Genomic DNA, 13,453 nt, shown 5'->3' with positions numbered 1-13,453 from the left:
CTGTGTAGCTGTGATTTAAACAGGCCCATGGATTTTCAGAGATACACTAGCCCTGGACCCTTCGCCCCCTGACGTGTCCCCAGACATTACCAGATTTGTGCACGGAAGGTTCAAAGCAGAAGTTGCTGGGAAAGTTCTGTGGAGTTCAAGGAGAGGAGTGTTGCAATATCAAGTTCCTCTTCCTGTGACTGTTGTCTTCTCTCCTTCTAACTCTGTGTTTCCTCTGTGTTTGAGAAAGAGGAGACTTGTAAGTTTCAAGACATTTCAGTAGCCGGAGAAAACCTCTGTCTGTTCCTCCGCAGGATGGCCAATTTTAGAAGGGAAAGAAGGGGTGGGGAGAAGAGGACTTGCCCCCAGGAAGCCTGACTACACAATGGGGATGGTGTATTTATTTACTCAGCCCTTTCCTACAGGCAGCCAGCGCAGTCTGCCATTTCATTTTGCACTCAGGAAGTGTATTTAGTGGTAGGCTTGCTTTCTTTTCCTGTTAGTTTCCTGCAAGAGGACATCAGTGTCTTCTCAGGGCAGCAGCTGATAAGAAGGATGTTGTTGTTCAATGGAGACAGACAAACATATTTCCCGTCTCAGACCCAGACCCTTTCAAGGGCAGAGAATTGGGCTTGGGTGTGGAAATTGAAGAACCTGATGGGCACGCCTATTTCCCTGGTGCCGTCTTCCTCCCTGACGTACTCTCTCTAGTGGGATACAATAATAACATCCTCCACTTGTGTTGAATTTCAGACTTTTCCAGGGTAGCGTCCCACTGTACAGAAGCAGAGTTGGGGGCACTGTATTTGGCTTAGCCTGTGAGTTACCTTGCAGGCCTAATATGAGGAGGCAGCTTTGGGTTTAACATTATGTTCTGGGGAAATTACCCTAAGTTGGACTCTATGACTAGTCCCTACTCATCCTACAGATCTCACCTTCGAAGTTACTACGACAGGGGAGTGTTCTGACACCCCTTCTCCCAGCCACCATTGAGTTGGGTGCCCCTCTTATACACACTACACTTCCACACTGGATTCACACATCCCACGGGGATACTTGCTTAGCGCCCGTCCCTCTTGTAGCATGTCAGCATTGTGATACCAAGAACCACATCCATGCTGCTCAAAGCTGCCTAGCACAGGGCCTGGCCCACAGTAGTTTTCTAAATATTTAGTGAATGAATGAGTCAGGAGTTGTCTCTAGGAGCAGCCTCGCCACCCTACACCATCATTTATTCTGGGGTGGTGCTCTGGGAATTATAAAAAAGGCATGTGCTAATTATCATATAATGATCACTAGTGGTTGCAGTAATTAGTAGGGTAAAGCACAGTGGCAGAGCATGACTAAATAAAGCCCTCCACCAGGGGATATGGGCCCATCCCTGCACCCTGAATTTGGAATCCCACTGCCTGTCTCTGTTGGACTCCCCTAGACAGAGTTACTCCTTTTGGGGGAAATTCTGTTCAGAGTTGCCAACACTGGGGACAGGGAGAGCTCAGTTTCCTCTGAGTCAGTGAAACCATTCTGGCTCGGATATTAAATTAAAATACAGGGCCAATGGTGGTCATCAGGCTCTGAGACAGATTTCCCTTTAAGGGTCTGCACTGAGTCATCCCTCCTCCAAATTATATATAACTAACTAACTAACTAGATAGATAGATGGATGGATAGATAGATATATAAATAAATAAATAAAACCTCTAACTCCCTCAGGATGAGTGATAGAAGCAAAAGTTCTTCCCATTGAGGCCAATGTTCATGGCCTCAGCCCCCTCCCTGGGAACAAGGGGGCAATCTGAGAGAAAAAAACAAACAAACAACTTTTCCTTCCCATTCCTTCCTCCCTCACAAGCTCTGGGCCTATGGCTTCCCGTTGCTGAGGGGTGGTGAGAACGGAGATAGGGAAGGAGGAAGAGTAAGCTGAGGACACGGTACTTTGATGGCCCCGAGGCTGTGGGGGGAGGTGCAAACTGGGAGGAAGGATGACAAGACATGAAGAATCCCTGTAGCTTCTTCAACACTTCTCGCATCCCAGACAACCGAGGCACAGCCCAGATGCCAGGACACCGGGGAACCAGAAATGCAGCCAGTGGGAGGTAATGACGGCAAAGAAGCAGGCAGATCTGATACACAGGCCTGTGGGAGCACCACAAACTACTTAAGACTGAGGGTAGCCCAGAGGAGAAGGCATTGAGTGTGAGACCTTGAATCGGGAGGCCCACACTATTTTCAGCTCAGTCATCAATTTATAGGAGGACCTTAAGTGAAAAATGAATGTCAAAGATGTGGCTTAATCAGCTACTTAGGGTATGGGCAGATGTTTGTGAGATGCCATGAAATCTCTAGATGAAAGAATTACCAGGAAAAGTTATTATGTTGAGTGTTCCATCATATGGAAGCCAGAGTATCTTTAGCTCCTGTATTGGAATCAGAGGCCACAGTGTTTTCATCTTGGGTGGACTAGTCCCTAGTGATCTACTTTCTAACAACCTTAGCTGAGAACAGGGTCATTGTCGAGGTCCATAAGGAATAAAACCAGAAATCTCATCTCTGGAGTATTAGAAATTTCCAACCAAGCTCTAACACTTTTTCTGTGCAGATAGATTCTGGCCAGGCCTCACTTGCCTAGAGGAGTGTACAAGCTATGACCTGATCATGCTTCTCCCTCTCTCTATCTCTCCCAAACTCTCTTTCTCCTCTCTTTCTCTTTTTTACATGTACTTAGAAACGTTGACTCATCAAGGGACAGTTGGAGATTCCAAAATGATCACCCCAGTCGTGGCTCTCCATTTCCAACCACTCAGCCTTTTTGTTTTAAAGGAAGTGGTTAAATCAGACCCTTTTTCTTTTTATTTGGCAGGTATGTGACCCTGGTATTCTTCTCTATTCAATGCCTTGTACACTTTCCTATAAATACTTCCGCCCCACTCCCTTCTCTGGTTGCTTTCTGCAAACCATCCAGATTGTCATTCCAAAGGGATGTTAGTCATTGAGCAATTCAGTAAAAGTATATCCCCCTTCCTGATCTCTTCAAAGTTAGCAGTCTGTCTAGACTCATAATAAGACTTTAACCCAAATCTACAAGTACCGACTTGTGCTGAATGACCTAAGCAGTAACCACCCCAGGTCACAATCATCACAGGAGCAGGTATTATTTTTCTGCTATTGCACAAAGTGGACAAAGGTTGTCTAGCTGATGCAGAATGGATCCCTTGATAGAGCCAGAGCTGCTTGTAAACAAACAAACAAACAAACAAACAATCACAAGAATGGGCATGTGACTGGTAAAGCATGCTTAGGGGGAAAGCTGAGCCAAACCTACAATATCACAAAGAGCATGGGTAAGATCAACATGAACTCATCTCTGAAATCCCCAAATCCTAGGATTTCAATGTCATTTACAAACTTCCAGTATAAATAAGCTTAGTACTGATAAAAAGGAATATTACTTCACATTATAAATAATAAATGCATGACATTCTTATCCAGGGAGGGAATATAATCAGAATACAGTAAATACATGGATTGCAGAGCCATATATAAGTGAAGCAGCCATTTTTCAACCGTGGTCCTATATCACAATCCCAGGCCCCTCTCTTAGTTGCAGGGATTTCACTTCACTGGGCTGGAGTAGGATCCAGGGATCTGTATGTTATTTTTGCAAAGCTCCCCCAAGTGATTCTGATTCATAACCAGGTTTAAGTTCCACTACTCAGATAACCTTTTCTACAAAGTGAGAGACTATCGAAAGGCCTATGGGTTTGACCCAACCCGGTAGTCCCTATGATCCTAACTGTCAAATGGCTTGGGTAGAGATAGGCACAGCTGGTATCCTTGTGACGTGGAACAAACTCCAAAGCAGCCTTCAGACTCTGGATCCACTGATCAAATCCAGTAGTACAACAATCCTCTGGTCCCTGACTCATTTAGAAACTTCTCCAAGATTTGAGACTTTCCCACCATAGGGATGAATCAGTTGGGGCTTTTTAGAACTACCTTTGGAAGGAAATATTCAGATTTGCTTACCAGAGTAAGGTGCAGACTTCTTGAAACATTTCCCTTGTGGCTCTTTCTGCAGTGTTTAGCAGAGTACTGGACATTCATTTATTCATTCAGTAAATGCTCACTGATTAAAAATTAGATACATACTCTATGCTAATAGTTTGTTAGTGAGGATATCAACAAGTAAATACGACAGTGTTACAACAGACCAGTTGTGGTCTCCGGCCTCTTTGGTACCTAACGGGCTCTCAACGTTTTTTTATTTTATTACAGTGGCTGAGTACAGTGGAAGAGCCATCCCGGGAAATTCTACCTAAGGGTCATTCCACCCTCTTAGGAACAAAACATTTGAGTTCTTCAGAAGATATAGCTAGCCCAGCATCAAGAACTGTAACAGAAGATCGCCCATCTTTTCTTTTTAAATGTACATAGAAATGGACTTCCAGAGGATGAATGCCTTATTCACCTTTGGATCTCTAATACCAGATACATACAGTACCTTGCTCATAGTAAGTGGTTTTGAATGAGAACATGAATGAATGAAGCTTGAATCTCAGTTCTGCTACTTACTGTACGTCCTGTACAAGAGACAGAAGCATTCTGACCCTCTGCTTCCTCATGATTGGGACAACAAGCACCTTGCCCACTTGATATAGGATTAGAAATCACACGTTTTAAGAGTCATCAGCACTGTGACTGGCATAAAGGTGGTACTCAACAAATAGTTGTGGTCATGGTACTTAGTCGTTACCCTGACAACAGGTAACCAGAAGCTCCTAAGAACCAATTTGTGTGGTCAAACCGACACCTAGTGGTGCAATCTTAGAACACACACCAGGAGCACATCAATTGCTGGTGTGAAACTTAAACTGGGGAATAACGAGGGACTACGGAGTACCTGCCTCACACAAGCAACATTATTTCATCCTTACCAGTTATTTTCTATCCTGATTGCATATTAGAATGACTCGTGAAGCTTTTAAAATCTACAGATGTCGGGGCGCCTGGGTGGCTCAGTCAGTTAGGCATCTGCCTTCGGCTCAGGTCGTGATCCCAGGGTCCTGGGGTCAAGTCCTGCATGGGACTCCCTGCTCAGCAGGGAGTCTGCTTCTCCCTCTCCCTCTGCCTGATGCTCTGCCTGCTTGTGTGCTCTCTCTCTGTGTCAAATAAATAAAATCTTAGAAAAAAAAATAAAATCTACGGAGGTCTGGAGTTGACCTTCAGAAATTCTGACTTAGTTTGGGGGACGTATGTGCAGCACAAGCTGCGACATTTTTTAAAAAGCAATTTAAATATGCAACCCGGTTGAGAATCATAGCAATAGACCTATGAGATAATTATGCTTTCCATGTTACAAATGATCAAAGTAAAGCTCGGAATGGTAAAGTAATCTGCACAGAGTCTCCAACTTAGTAGTAGCAGAAGGAAATTTGAACTCGAGCACACCATTTTTCTACCACATCGCATCACCTTTGCAAAGATTTTTAGAAGTCGGATGTGCTCCGCTTAGCTTTTAGCTGTGAGAGTCTCAAACTTAGGGGCATTAGGGAATTCCGTGACCCTCTGGGGTGAAGTCCCCCAAACAACAGTTTGGTGGTGATGCAGTAGAATGGTCCAATACAGGCACCTATTTCCTGAGTCCTCTCTCTAGACTCTCTCTTCCCAGAGCGTTAAACTCAACTGCTCTGGTGATGGATAAACGAGCAATGTGGTTATTTGATCCTGAAGTGAATAGCTACAAGGTAATTTTAACTTTTTTTCTTTTCTGATATCATGAATATGAAAGAGAATTAACACAGATTAAGTTACACGTCTGTTACTGAGTTTCGGGAAAGAGCTGCTTATACTGCTACTGCATACTTACACGTTTGGCCAAAACTGTTGTGATAGATAGCAGCAGGTAAATGAAAACGAAAGGGTCTAAACCCTAACATACAAGACTGTGTCTTAAACTGACCTCCCACAGAAGTTCTAAGGGGACAGATGGATGGTCTTTTTTTTTTTTTTAGATTTTATTTTATTTATTTGACAGAGAGAAAGAGAGAGACAGCTAGAGAGGGAACACAAGCAGGGGGAGTGGGAGAGGGAGAAGCCGGCTCCCCGCTGAGGAAGGAGCCCGATGCGGGGCTCGATCCCAGGACCCTGGGATCATGACCCAAGCCGAAGGCAGACGCTTAACGACTGAGCCACCCAGGTGCCCCCAGATGGATGGTCTTGAAAGGCGTACAAAGCAAATCTCTTCCAAACCCATCATGTAGAAAGTGCCAGTTCAGCCCAGGCGTGCAAAATGAATGGCACCTCATTGGATAAGTGAGGAAGGCTGAGGCATCTTATAGAGACGGGATCCAGGCCACTGCCTGGCTCCATGACTTGCTAGGATGATTTCCCTGCATTTTGAGAAATGTTTTTTTGTTTGGTGCTGGGCAGCATATGGGAGCAGCCTGAGAGTGCTAAAGTTCAGCTAACTGGGCAATATTCTAGAAACTCACCATGCGAAAAGCCTACATCAGGGGTCAAAACTGTCAGCCCAAGGACAGAATTTGGTTCACAGATGTGTTTGGCACAGTATTGGTTTATAGTGTTTTCATTTTTTTTTTTTTTAAGAAAGAGATGGGGGGAGAGGCAGAGGGAGAGGGAGAATCTCAAGCAGGCTCCATGCCCAGATGTGGGGCTCTGTCTCAGGACGCTGAGATCATGACCTGAGCAGAAATCAAGAGTCGGACACTTAACCAACTGAGCCACCCAGGTGCACCCCCTTCTTCTTCTTCTTTTTTTTTTTTTGAAAGAGAGAGAGAGCGGGGGGAACGTTTTTAAGTTAGTTGTCAATATTTTAACACTGGAGAGATTTCATGTAAAAATCTCAATTTTTTGTGTGAGATGTAATGTAGAGAGCCTTGACTGTCCTGGTCACCTGCCATATCCCCAGTCTAGAACAGTACCTGGAACATAATGACTGTTTAATAAGTATTTTTTAAATAAATGTTATTCAAAAAACAGTTCTCTAAGAGGAATTATTATTTTCATTTTACAGTAAACAAGAGAAATACCAAAGAATTCAAGTAATTCACCTAAGGCCACGCAATTGATAAGTAGCAGAATATTTGGACTCGGATGTGTTTGCCTTCCAAACTGGTGTTCTGTCCGTTGTGCCACGCTGCTCGGCGTCGTACACTGCTGGGCCTTTCATAATCGTAAAAAAGCTTTTCAATTTAGACTTTTTAAAAACAGCTTTACGGAGATATCATTACCTACCACACAACTCACCCATTTAAAGTGTACAATGCAATGGGTTGTGTTTTTTGTGCGCAACCATCACCACGGCAACCACCACAATCTAATTTTAGGACATATTTGTCTCCCCTCAAAGGAACCCCCTTAGCAGTCAATTCCTATTCTCCTCTCCCTCCCCATTCCCATTCTGTCAGTCCAAGCAACCACTAATTTACTTTCTGTCTCTATAAGTTTGTCTGTTCTGGAAATTTCATATAAATCATACAGTATGTGGTTTTTCAAAACTGGCGTCCTTCATTTAGTATAACGTTTTCAAGGTTCAGCCTTGTAGCAGCTTATACCAGTACCCTCATTTCTTCTTACTGACAAATAATATTTCATTGTACAGATATAGCAACTTTTATTTATCCATCCATCAGTTGATGGACCTTCGCACTGTTTCCACTTCTTGGCTATTATGAATAATGCCGCTGTGAATATCCATGTCAATTTAGATTTTTGATATTTCAAAAGTTAGTCATTGTAATGTTTTGTGTTAAAAGCAATCACTTAAGTGTATACATTAAAAATCTACCACCATTTTTGGGGGCGCCTGGGTGGCTCAGTCGGTTAAGCGGCTGCCTTCGGCTCAGGTCGTGATCCCAGGATCCTGGGATCGAGCCCCGCATCGGGCTCCTTCCTCAGCGGGGAGCCTGCTTCTTCCTCTCCCTCTGCCTGCCACTCCACCTGCTTGTGCTCTCCCTCTCTCTATCTCTGTCAAATAAATAAAATCTTTAAAAAAAAAAATCTACCACCATTTTTAAAATACGATTTGGGCACTTTATTTTTTAAAATAGAGCTGGAGTCTCAAAAACGTGAGAGTATCCAGCTCATTTGTTCTTGACCCCTGAGAGGATCTGATGCTGCCTCCAAACAAACAAGCCCATTTTATCCAACTAGAGAAAAAAATTCCTCAAAGTGAGAGAAATGGTCTTATGCTTCCTGGTGTATCCATGATGAGTAAATAACACATACATTTGGTAAGTATTTGCTGACAATACCGTCATCAAGAAATGATGGTAGGGTGATAGGATTAAGTGATAACCAATAGGAGATTGTGGAAGGACAGAGAGTAAATTCTAACACAGATGCTTTCGTTTTGACCCACAAGCCCCACTTTGCTGTTGGTCTGGTCAAGAAGCTTACTGTGGATGGTAATTCACTAATGGATACTAACTGAGATGGTACGTGTAAACTAATAAAGATATAAATCTTGGTTGAAAAATGGAAGTTTGCTCTAGATCTCTACGAAGAGAAGGACAGCACGGTATTTCTCCCACATGCTGCGCCAAACAGAGCTTCCTTTTATTTTATTTTATTTTTTAAAAGATTTTCTTATTTGAGAGACAGAGAGAGAGAGAGAGTGCACAAGTGGGGGGAGGGGCAGAGGCAGAAGGAGAAGCAGACTCCCCACTGAGCAGGGAGCCCCCTACAAGGGGGGGGGCGTTCCATCCCAGGACCCTGAGATCATGACCCTTGCCGAAAGCAGACACTTAACCAACTGAGCCACCCAGGCGCCCCCAGAAGCTTCTTTTTGGGACAGGATAGGAATCTGTCACTTGTTTAATCAACCAGTGGAGTTAATGAATGTTGTGGCAGAAGAAAGGGAGAGGAAAGATGAAAAGAGTAACAAGGAAAAGGAGATAACTGAGAAGAGTGTGTGCTACAGATGTCTCAGTGGGGAGGAACAGGTGAGGGTCTTTATAAAGGAATGTGACACTCCTGGAGTATTTTATTATAATATTTTGTTCATATGAACAGATTAGCAAAAGCAGGAGGGTAAGGAGAATGGATGTCCAGCTTCTTTATTGCAAAGTACCAAGTAAACCAATTTAGAAACAGGAGAGGAAAAAGGAGCTGTCATGGGCCCCTACCAAGCTCACTCCTTCTCCAGCCTTTTCGCCTGTCCTTCCGCTCACCTGGAAGGTCTTCCCTCCTCTCCTCGGTACGGTCCGAGTCCTGTGCTCGGTCTGAGAGCCAAGCGAGTTCCTGGGTCTCCATGACTACTCCTGCACCTCCCACCCCCACCCCGACTCCTACAGCACATCTGCTGGGTGCCACACACTTCCTACTAGATTGAGCATATTGTCTGTGAAAGATCCTTATATGTATGCCTTATAGAACCCTTGTAAACCCCTCGAGCACAAGGGCCATTTCTTTGGCGGCTGCTACATCTCCCACAGTTCAGACCTTCTAAGAGACCCTCTGTTTGGCCTTGCTGCTGACTGAAGAGTTCAGTTGGGCTCTCTTGTTCTTGCCAGCAATGCAAAGCACACAATAAAGGCCTTTCATGAGGAAATGACAAAGTCAAAGCTAGAGGGGCTGAGAAAGTACGCGAACAGAATTCTTTATTGTCTCAAATGCCTCTTGGTAGCCAGATCCCAGAATCCTCCGGTTTAATAGATGTGGAAATAACCTCCATATACACGATGGTGCTTTTTGGATTCCTGTTTCACTTGGATGGAATGTGTAAACTAAATAAATAAAAACATGGGTTATGCGGGTCAGGAAAAGGAAAGATTTTCTGTTATGCAGTTAACTGATACTCCCCCAAAGTCCTTTTTTCCCCTGTGTCCCATAACTGCGAGGCATTCATAGTGGAAATTATTGCTTTTTATATTGCTGGTGATGATAGTGCCGCCGGAAGAGGGGATGTGATTAGGGCAAGAAAAAAGGAGCGATTCACATTGCCTGTATTTTCATCTCTAAATGTCCCAAAGCTCTTTAAGGCATAAATAACAATCAATTTTTAAGAAAGAAAGCTGGAGTCACACTACTTTGAATACTGGGTCTCTCCTCTCCCATAGTGATTTTTTTTTTTTTTGGTATTGTGTTGAGACAAGGAACTTGAAGGGACCCCACGAAAAAAGAGCTGGTTTTATTCTTTGCTCCTTTTCCTGCTTGTCTTCTCACTAGGACCTGTACTCCTGCCCTGCATCATGGCTTCTAGTACAAATGTATGTCCTCCTTGTAAGGTCAAGGAGCTTATGATTTCTTTGGAGTCTCCCAGCACAATAGTATCTAAGGACTGACCGGGTGGGGTGGTCATGTACGTTTTTCAAGACCACGGGCTCCAGACACCCCTGACTCCAGGGCATGAGTGACTTATGGAGGACATCTGAGCACTCATCCTTGTTTTGACCAGTTCCTGGATGCCAGAAAGGACACGTAGATGAAACTACCATCCTCAGTAAAAACTCCAGACCCCGAGCAAAGACAAGACTCATGCTCCTTTCCTTTCTGGAGTCTCCCAAATGCTCCATCGGTATCTGCTCTCTCTATGCCTTCAATAAATTCTGCTGTCACTTCTTGCTGGCTCAAGTTTGATTTCTATCCTGCGTGAAGCCAAGGACCTTCTTGGTTGGTCCTGCAGGACCCCTCTGGGTCCTTGCCCTGGCCCGCCTACATCAGTATGCTCTGACAGAATGCCATCCGGTGATACATATACAGTCTGCACCTCTTCCGTCATGTCTAAATCTTGAAAGCGTGAGGGTATGTTGAGGTTGCTGAGAATTGTCAGTCAGCATTGTGAAACTTCAGTGATGCTTCCAAGGGATCTCAGAGTGTTCATATGCCCACCTATGTGGTGCGAGGGAGAATGATCGTGCCAGCCTGGTCTTCTTGTAACACTCTTGTAAAGAACTTGCTCTAGAACAAGACTAGAATTGTAGATTAAAAAAAAAAAAAAATCACCTAAGCAGTCCCTTTCCTAGACAAATGGTATTCTAGTTTGGGTTTCAGAGGGCTCTTCATACAGCTTGCAAAGGATGATGGGTCTTTTAATATTTGTACTCTAGTAAAATTTGGAGCTCTGACCTATAATTAGTATATAACCTTTCTAGGGTATGGAAAAATAGGTTCAATCACCTAATGTGATGTCAATTTTCTTTAACCCTCTGTGTAAATGGTGCACATTAAAAAACCAGGACTACTGTTAGATTTTTCTTTATAAACATAATGACAAAAAAACTGTACAAGATCAATTAAAAAAGCAGAATGGGTCCACTGCTGTCTGTCTTGGAGTAAGAGAAAGGCTCATGCTAGAAATGATCACCTTTCCTTCCAGGGGAAGAGGACATGACCCTGGAAAACATTTCTGAGTATTTACCCAGCTAGAGATCCGGGTTGTCAGATCCAAATGGTCCCACCATAATCCTTTTTTCCCGGGCAGTGCGCAGATCTTTCACAGATGACAATTGACCTCTGCTTCTTGTGTGTAGGTCCAGGACTGGACTCTGTGACCAGGGATTTGGTGTGCGGGGCCTCACAGGCTGCAGAGAAATATTAATACATGAGTGCCTATGCCGAACACATGGTCTCATGTAAAAGGTAGACCCAAAGAGAAAGCCTCTTCAGCCACGGTTTATCAGAATAGCTCTATGAACTAGTACAATAAATAAGAAAGTAGAATTTAGGACTTCAAGACCTGTCCTTCTTTGACCCCCGTCAGAAGCCTAACGTGGCAAATATGCCTGAATTTCCCTCCCAAGAAGGCTTGGGCATCTGCATGATGACCTTTGGGGTTAGCCTGCATTTTTAATGTCTTTACTATTATGCAGAAGTAGCAGCAGTGATGGGACGCCCTTGTATCTGTGACTAAAGAGACCTATTCCCGGGACATGCTGAGAAGGTGGATTCACTCAGGGTGAACAGTCCCAGGGGACAGAGCACTGCTCTATCTCAACCCCATAAACCAATGTAGTGATGGCCAGGGCTGAGCTTGTACCTAGGTTACAGCATCCTCAGGAGTCTAGGTTGTTCTAATATGAATCAAGTTTTCTGCATTACTCCATGGGCTAATAAAAGGGATGTCCTCTGTGGAGAAAAAAGGACCCTCACACATTGTTGGGCTCCCCCGTGAGCAGAGAGTCTGCTTGAGATTCTCGCTCTCTCTCTCCCTTCGCACCTCCCCCACTCGTGCACACCTCTCTTAAATAATAAAACAGCAACATGTAAATGCTAGAATAAATTAGATCCTTTGCATCTATTTAAATTTAAAATGAAAACACTTTTTTTAAAGATTTTTTAAAAAATTTTTAAGTAATCTCGGGTGCCTGGGTGGCTCAGATGGTTAAGCGGCTGCCTTCGGCTCAGGTCATGATCCCAGGATCCTGGGATCAAGTCCCACATCGGGCTCCCTGCTCAGCGGGGAGCCTGCTTCTCCCTCTGCCTCTCTCTCTGTCTCTTATGAATAAATAAATAAAATCTTTAAAAAAAAATAAAAAATTTTTTTAAGTAATCTCTACACCCAATATGGGGCTTGAACTCATCACCCCGATATCAAGAGTCACGTGTTCTACTGACTGAGCCAGCCACATGTCCCAAAATGAAAATACTTTGGATGTCCATTTAAAACGTTAAAAAGACGACAAAGCTTTTCACAGTTCTTTTAGAGGGTACGTAAGCAAAAGAGTTGGAAGTTCAACATTCTAGACAGCATTTTTCATGATTTGTATCAGGACTTGGCGGGCTTTTTACTATAAAGGGCCAGATAATAAATATCTTAGGTTTTGAGGGGCAGATGGTCTGTCTCAAAACCACTCAACTCTGCTGTTGTGGCATAAAAGTAGTCACAGGCAGTTTGTAATGAATGAGTGTGGCTGTGTTCCAATATAGGTTTACTTGTGGGCACTGCCATTTGAGTTTTGTATACATTTTATGTCACAAAATATTATTCTCCTTCTGATTTTTCAACCATTCAAAAATATAAAAATCATTCCAGTCCACAGAGTGTATAAAAAAACAGGACACAGGCTGGATTTGGTCAGAGGGCCACAATTTGTTGACCCCTGATTTATATTAATTGGGTGAATTAGTCTTTTTTTTTTTTTAAAGATTTTTATTTATTTGACAGAGAGAGATACAGCGAGAGAGGGAACACAAGCAGGGGGAGTGGGAGAGGGAGAAGCAGGCCTCCCGCCAAGCAGGGAGCCCGATGCGGGGCTCGATCCCAGGACCCTGGGATCATGACCTGAGCCGAAGGCAGACGCTTAACGACTGAGCCACCCAGGCGCCCCAAGTCTTACAAATTAGTAAATCAGTAGTCTCAAAGCTAGACTGTAATCTGTCTCACATTTGCCAAAGCAAAGGCCTAGTCCTTGAGGCCTTAAGCAAAGTAAATCAGAAATAGATGAATTAAACATGAAAGGTCTTCTATTGCCAATAATCCCATTCCCAGAGGCAACGTCTGTCT

General features: G+C 43.8%; 2 protein-coding genes across 5 annotated transcripts in view; both read right to left on the bottom strand.

Annotated features, from left to right (window-relative positions):
- The window catches only part of NUMB (NUMB endocytic adaptor protein), a 185,171-nt gene extending 184,865 nt beyond the window's left edge, over window positions 1-306 (bottom strand). For 2 of the 3 annotated variants that reach the window (XM_081830289.1, XM_081830294.1), the window contains exon 1: window positions 91-305. The gene's annotated coding sequence lies outside the window, so the exon portion shown is untranslated. Of the gene's footprint in view, window positions 1-90 lie in introns of all 3 variants that reach the window. The other variant, XM_081830298.1, reaches the window with a different exon arrangement.
- Window positions 307-8,082: 7,776 nt separating this feature from the next.
- HEATR4 (HEAT repeat containing 4) overlaps window positions 8,083-13,453 on the bottom strand; it is a 39,531-nt gene continuing 34,160 nt past the window's right edge. Inside the window, exons 16-17 of one of the 2 annotated variants that reach the window (XM_081830262.1) lie at window positions 11,369-11,531; window positions 8,084-10,919 (exon numbers count right to left, since the gene is read on the bottom strand). In XM_081830262.1, coding sequence (XP_081686388.1) covers window positions 11,373-11,531 — 159 coding nt within the window. In that variant the 3' untranslated portion in view covers window positions 8,084-10,919; window positions 11,369-11,372. Of the gene's footprint in view, window positions 11,532-13,453 lie in introns of both variants that reach the window. The other variant, XM_031025558.2, reaches the window with a different exon arrangement.

This window comes from Leptonychotes weddellii, chromosome 9 (assembly GCF_054177405.1).
Source record: "Leptonychotes weddellii isolate Sample4059 chromosome 9, ASM5417740v2, whole genome shotgun sequence".
NCBI classification, from domain to species: domain Eukaryota; kingdom Metazoa; phylum Chordata; class Mammalia; order Carnivora; family Phocidae; genus Leptonychotes; species Leptonychotes weddellii.
The sequence above is the reverse complement of the archived record's forward strand: the minus strand, read 5'-3'. Positions and strand labels throughout refer to the sequence as shown.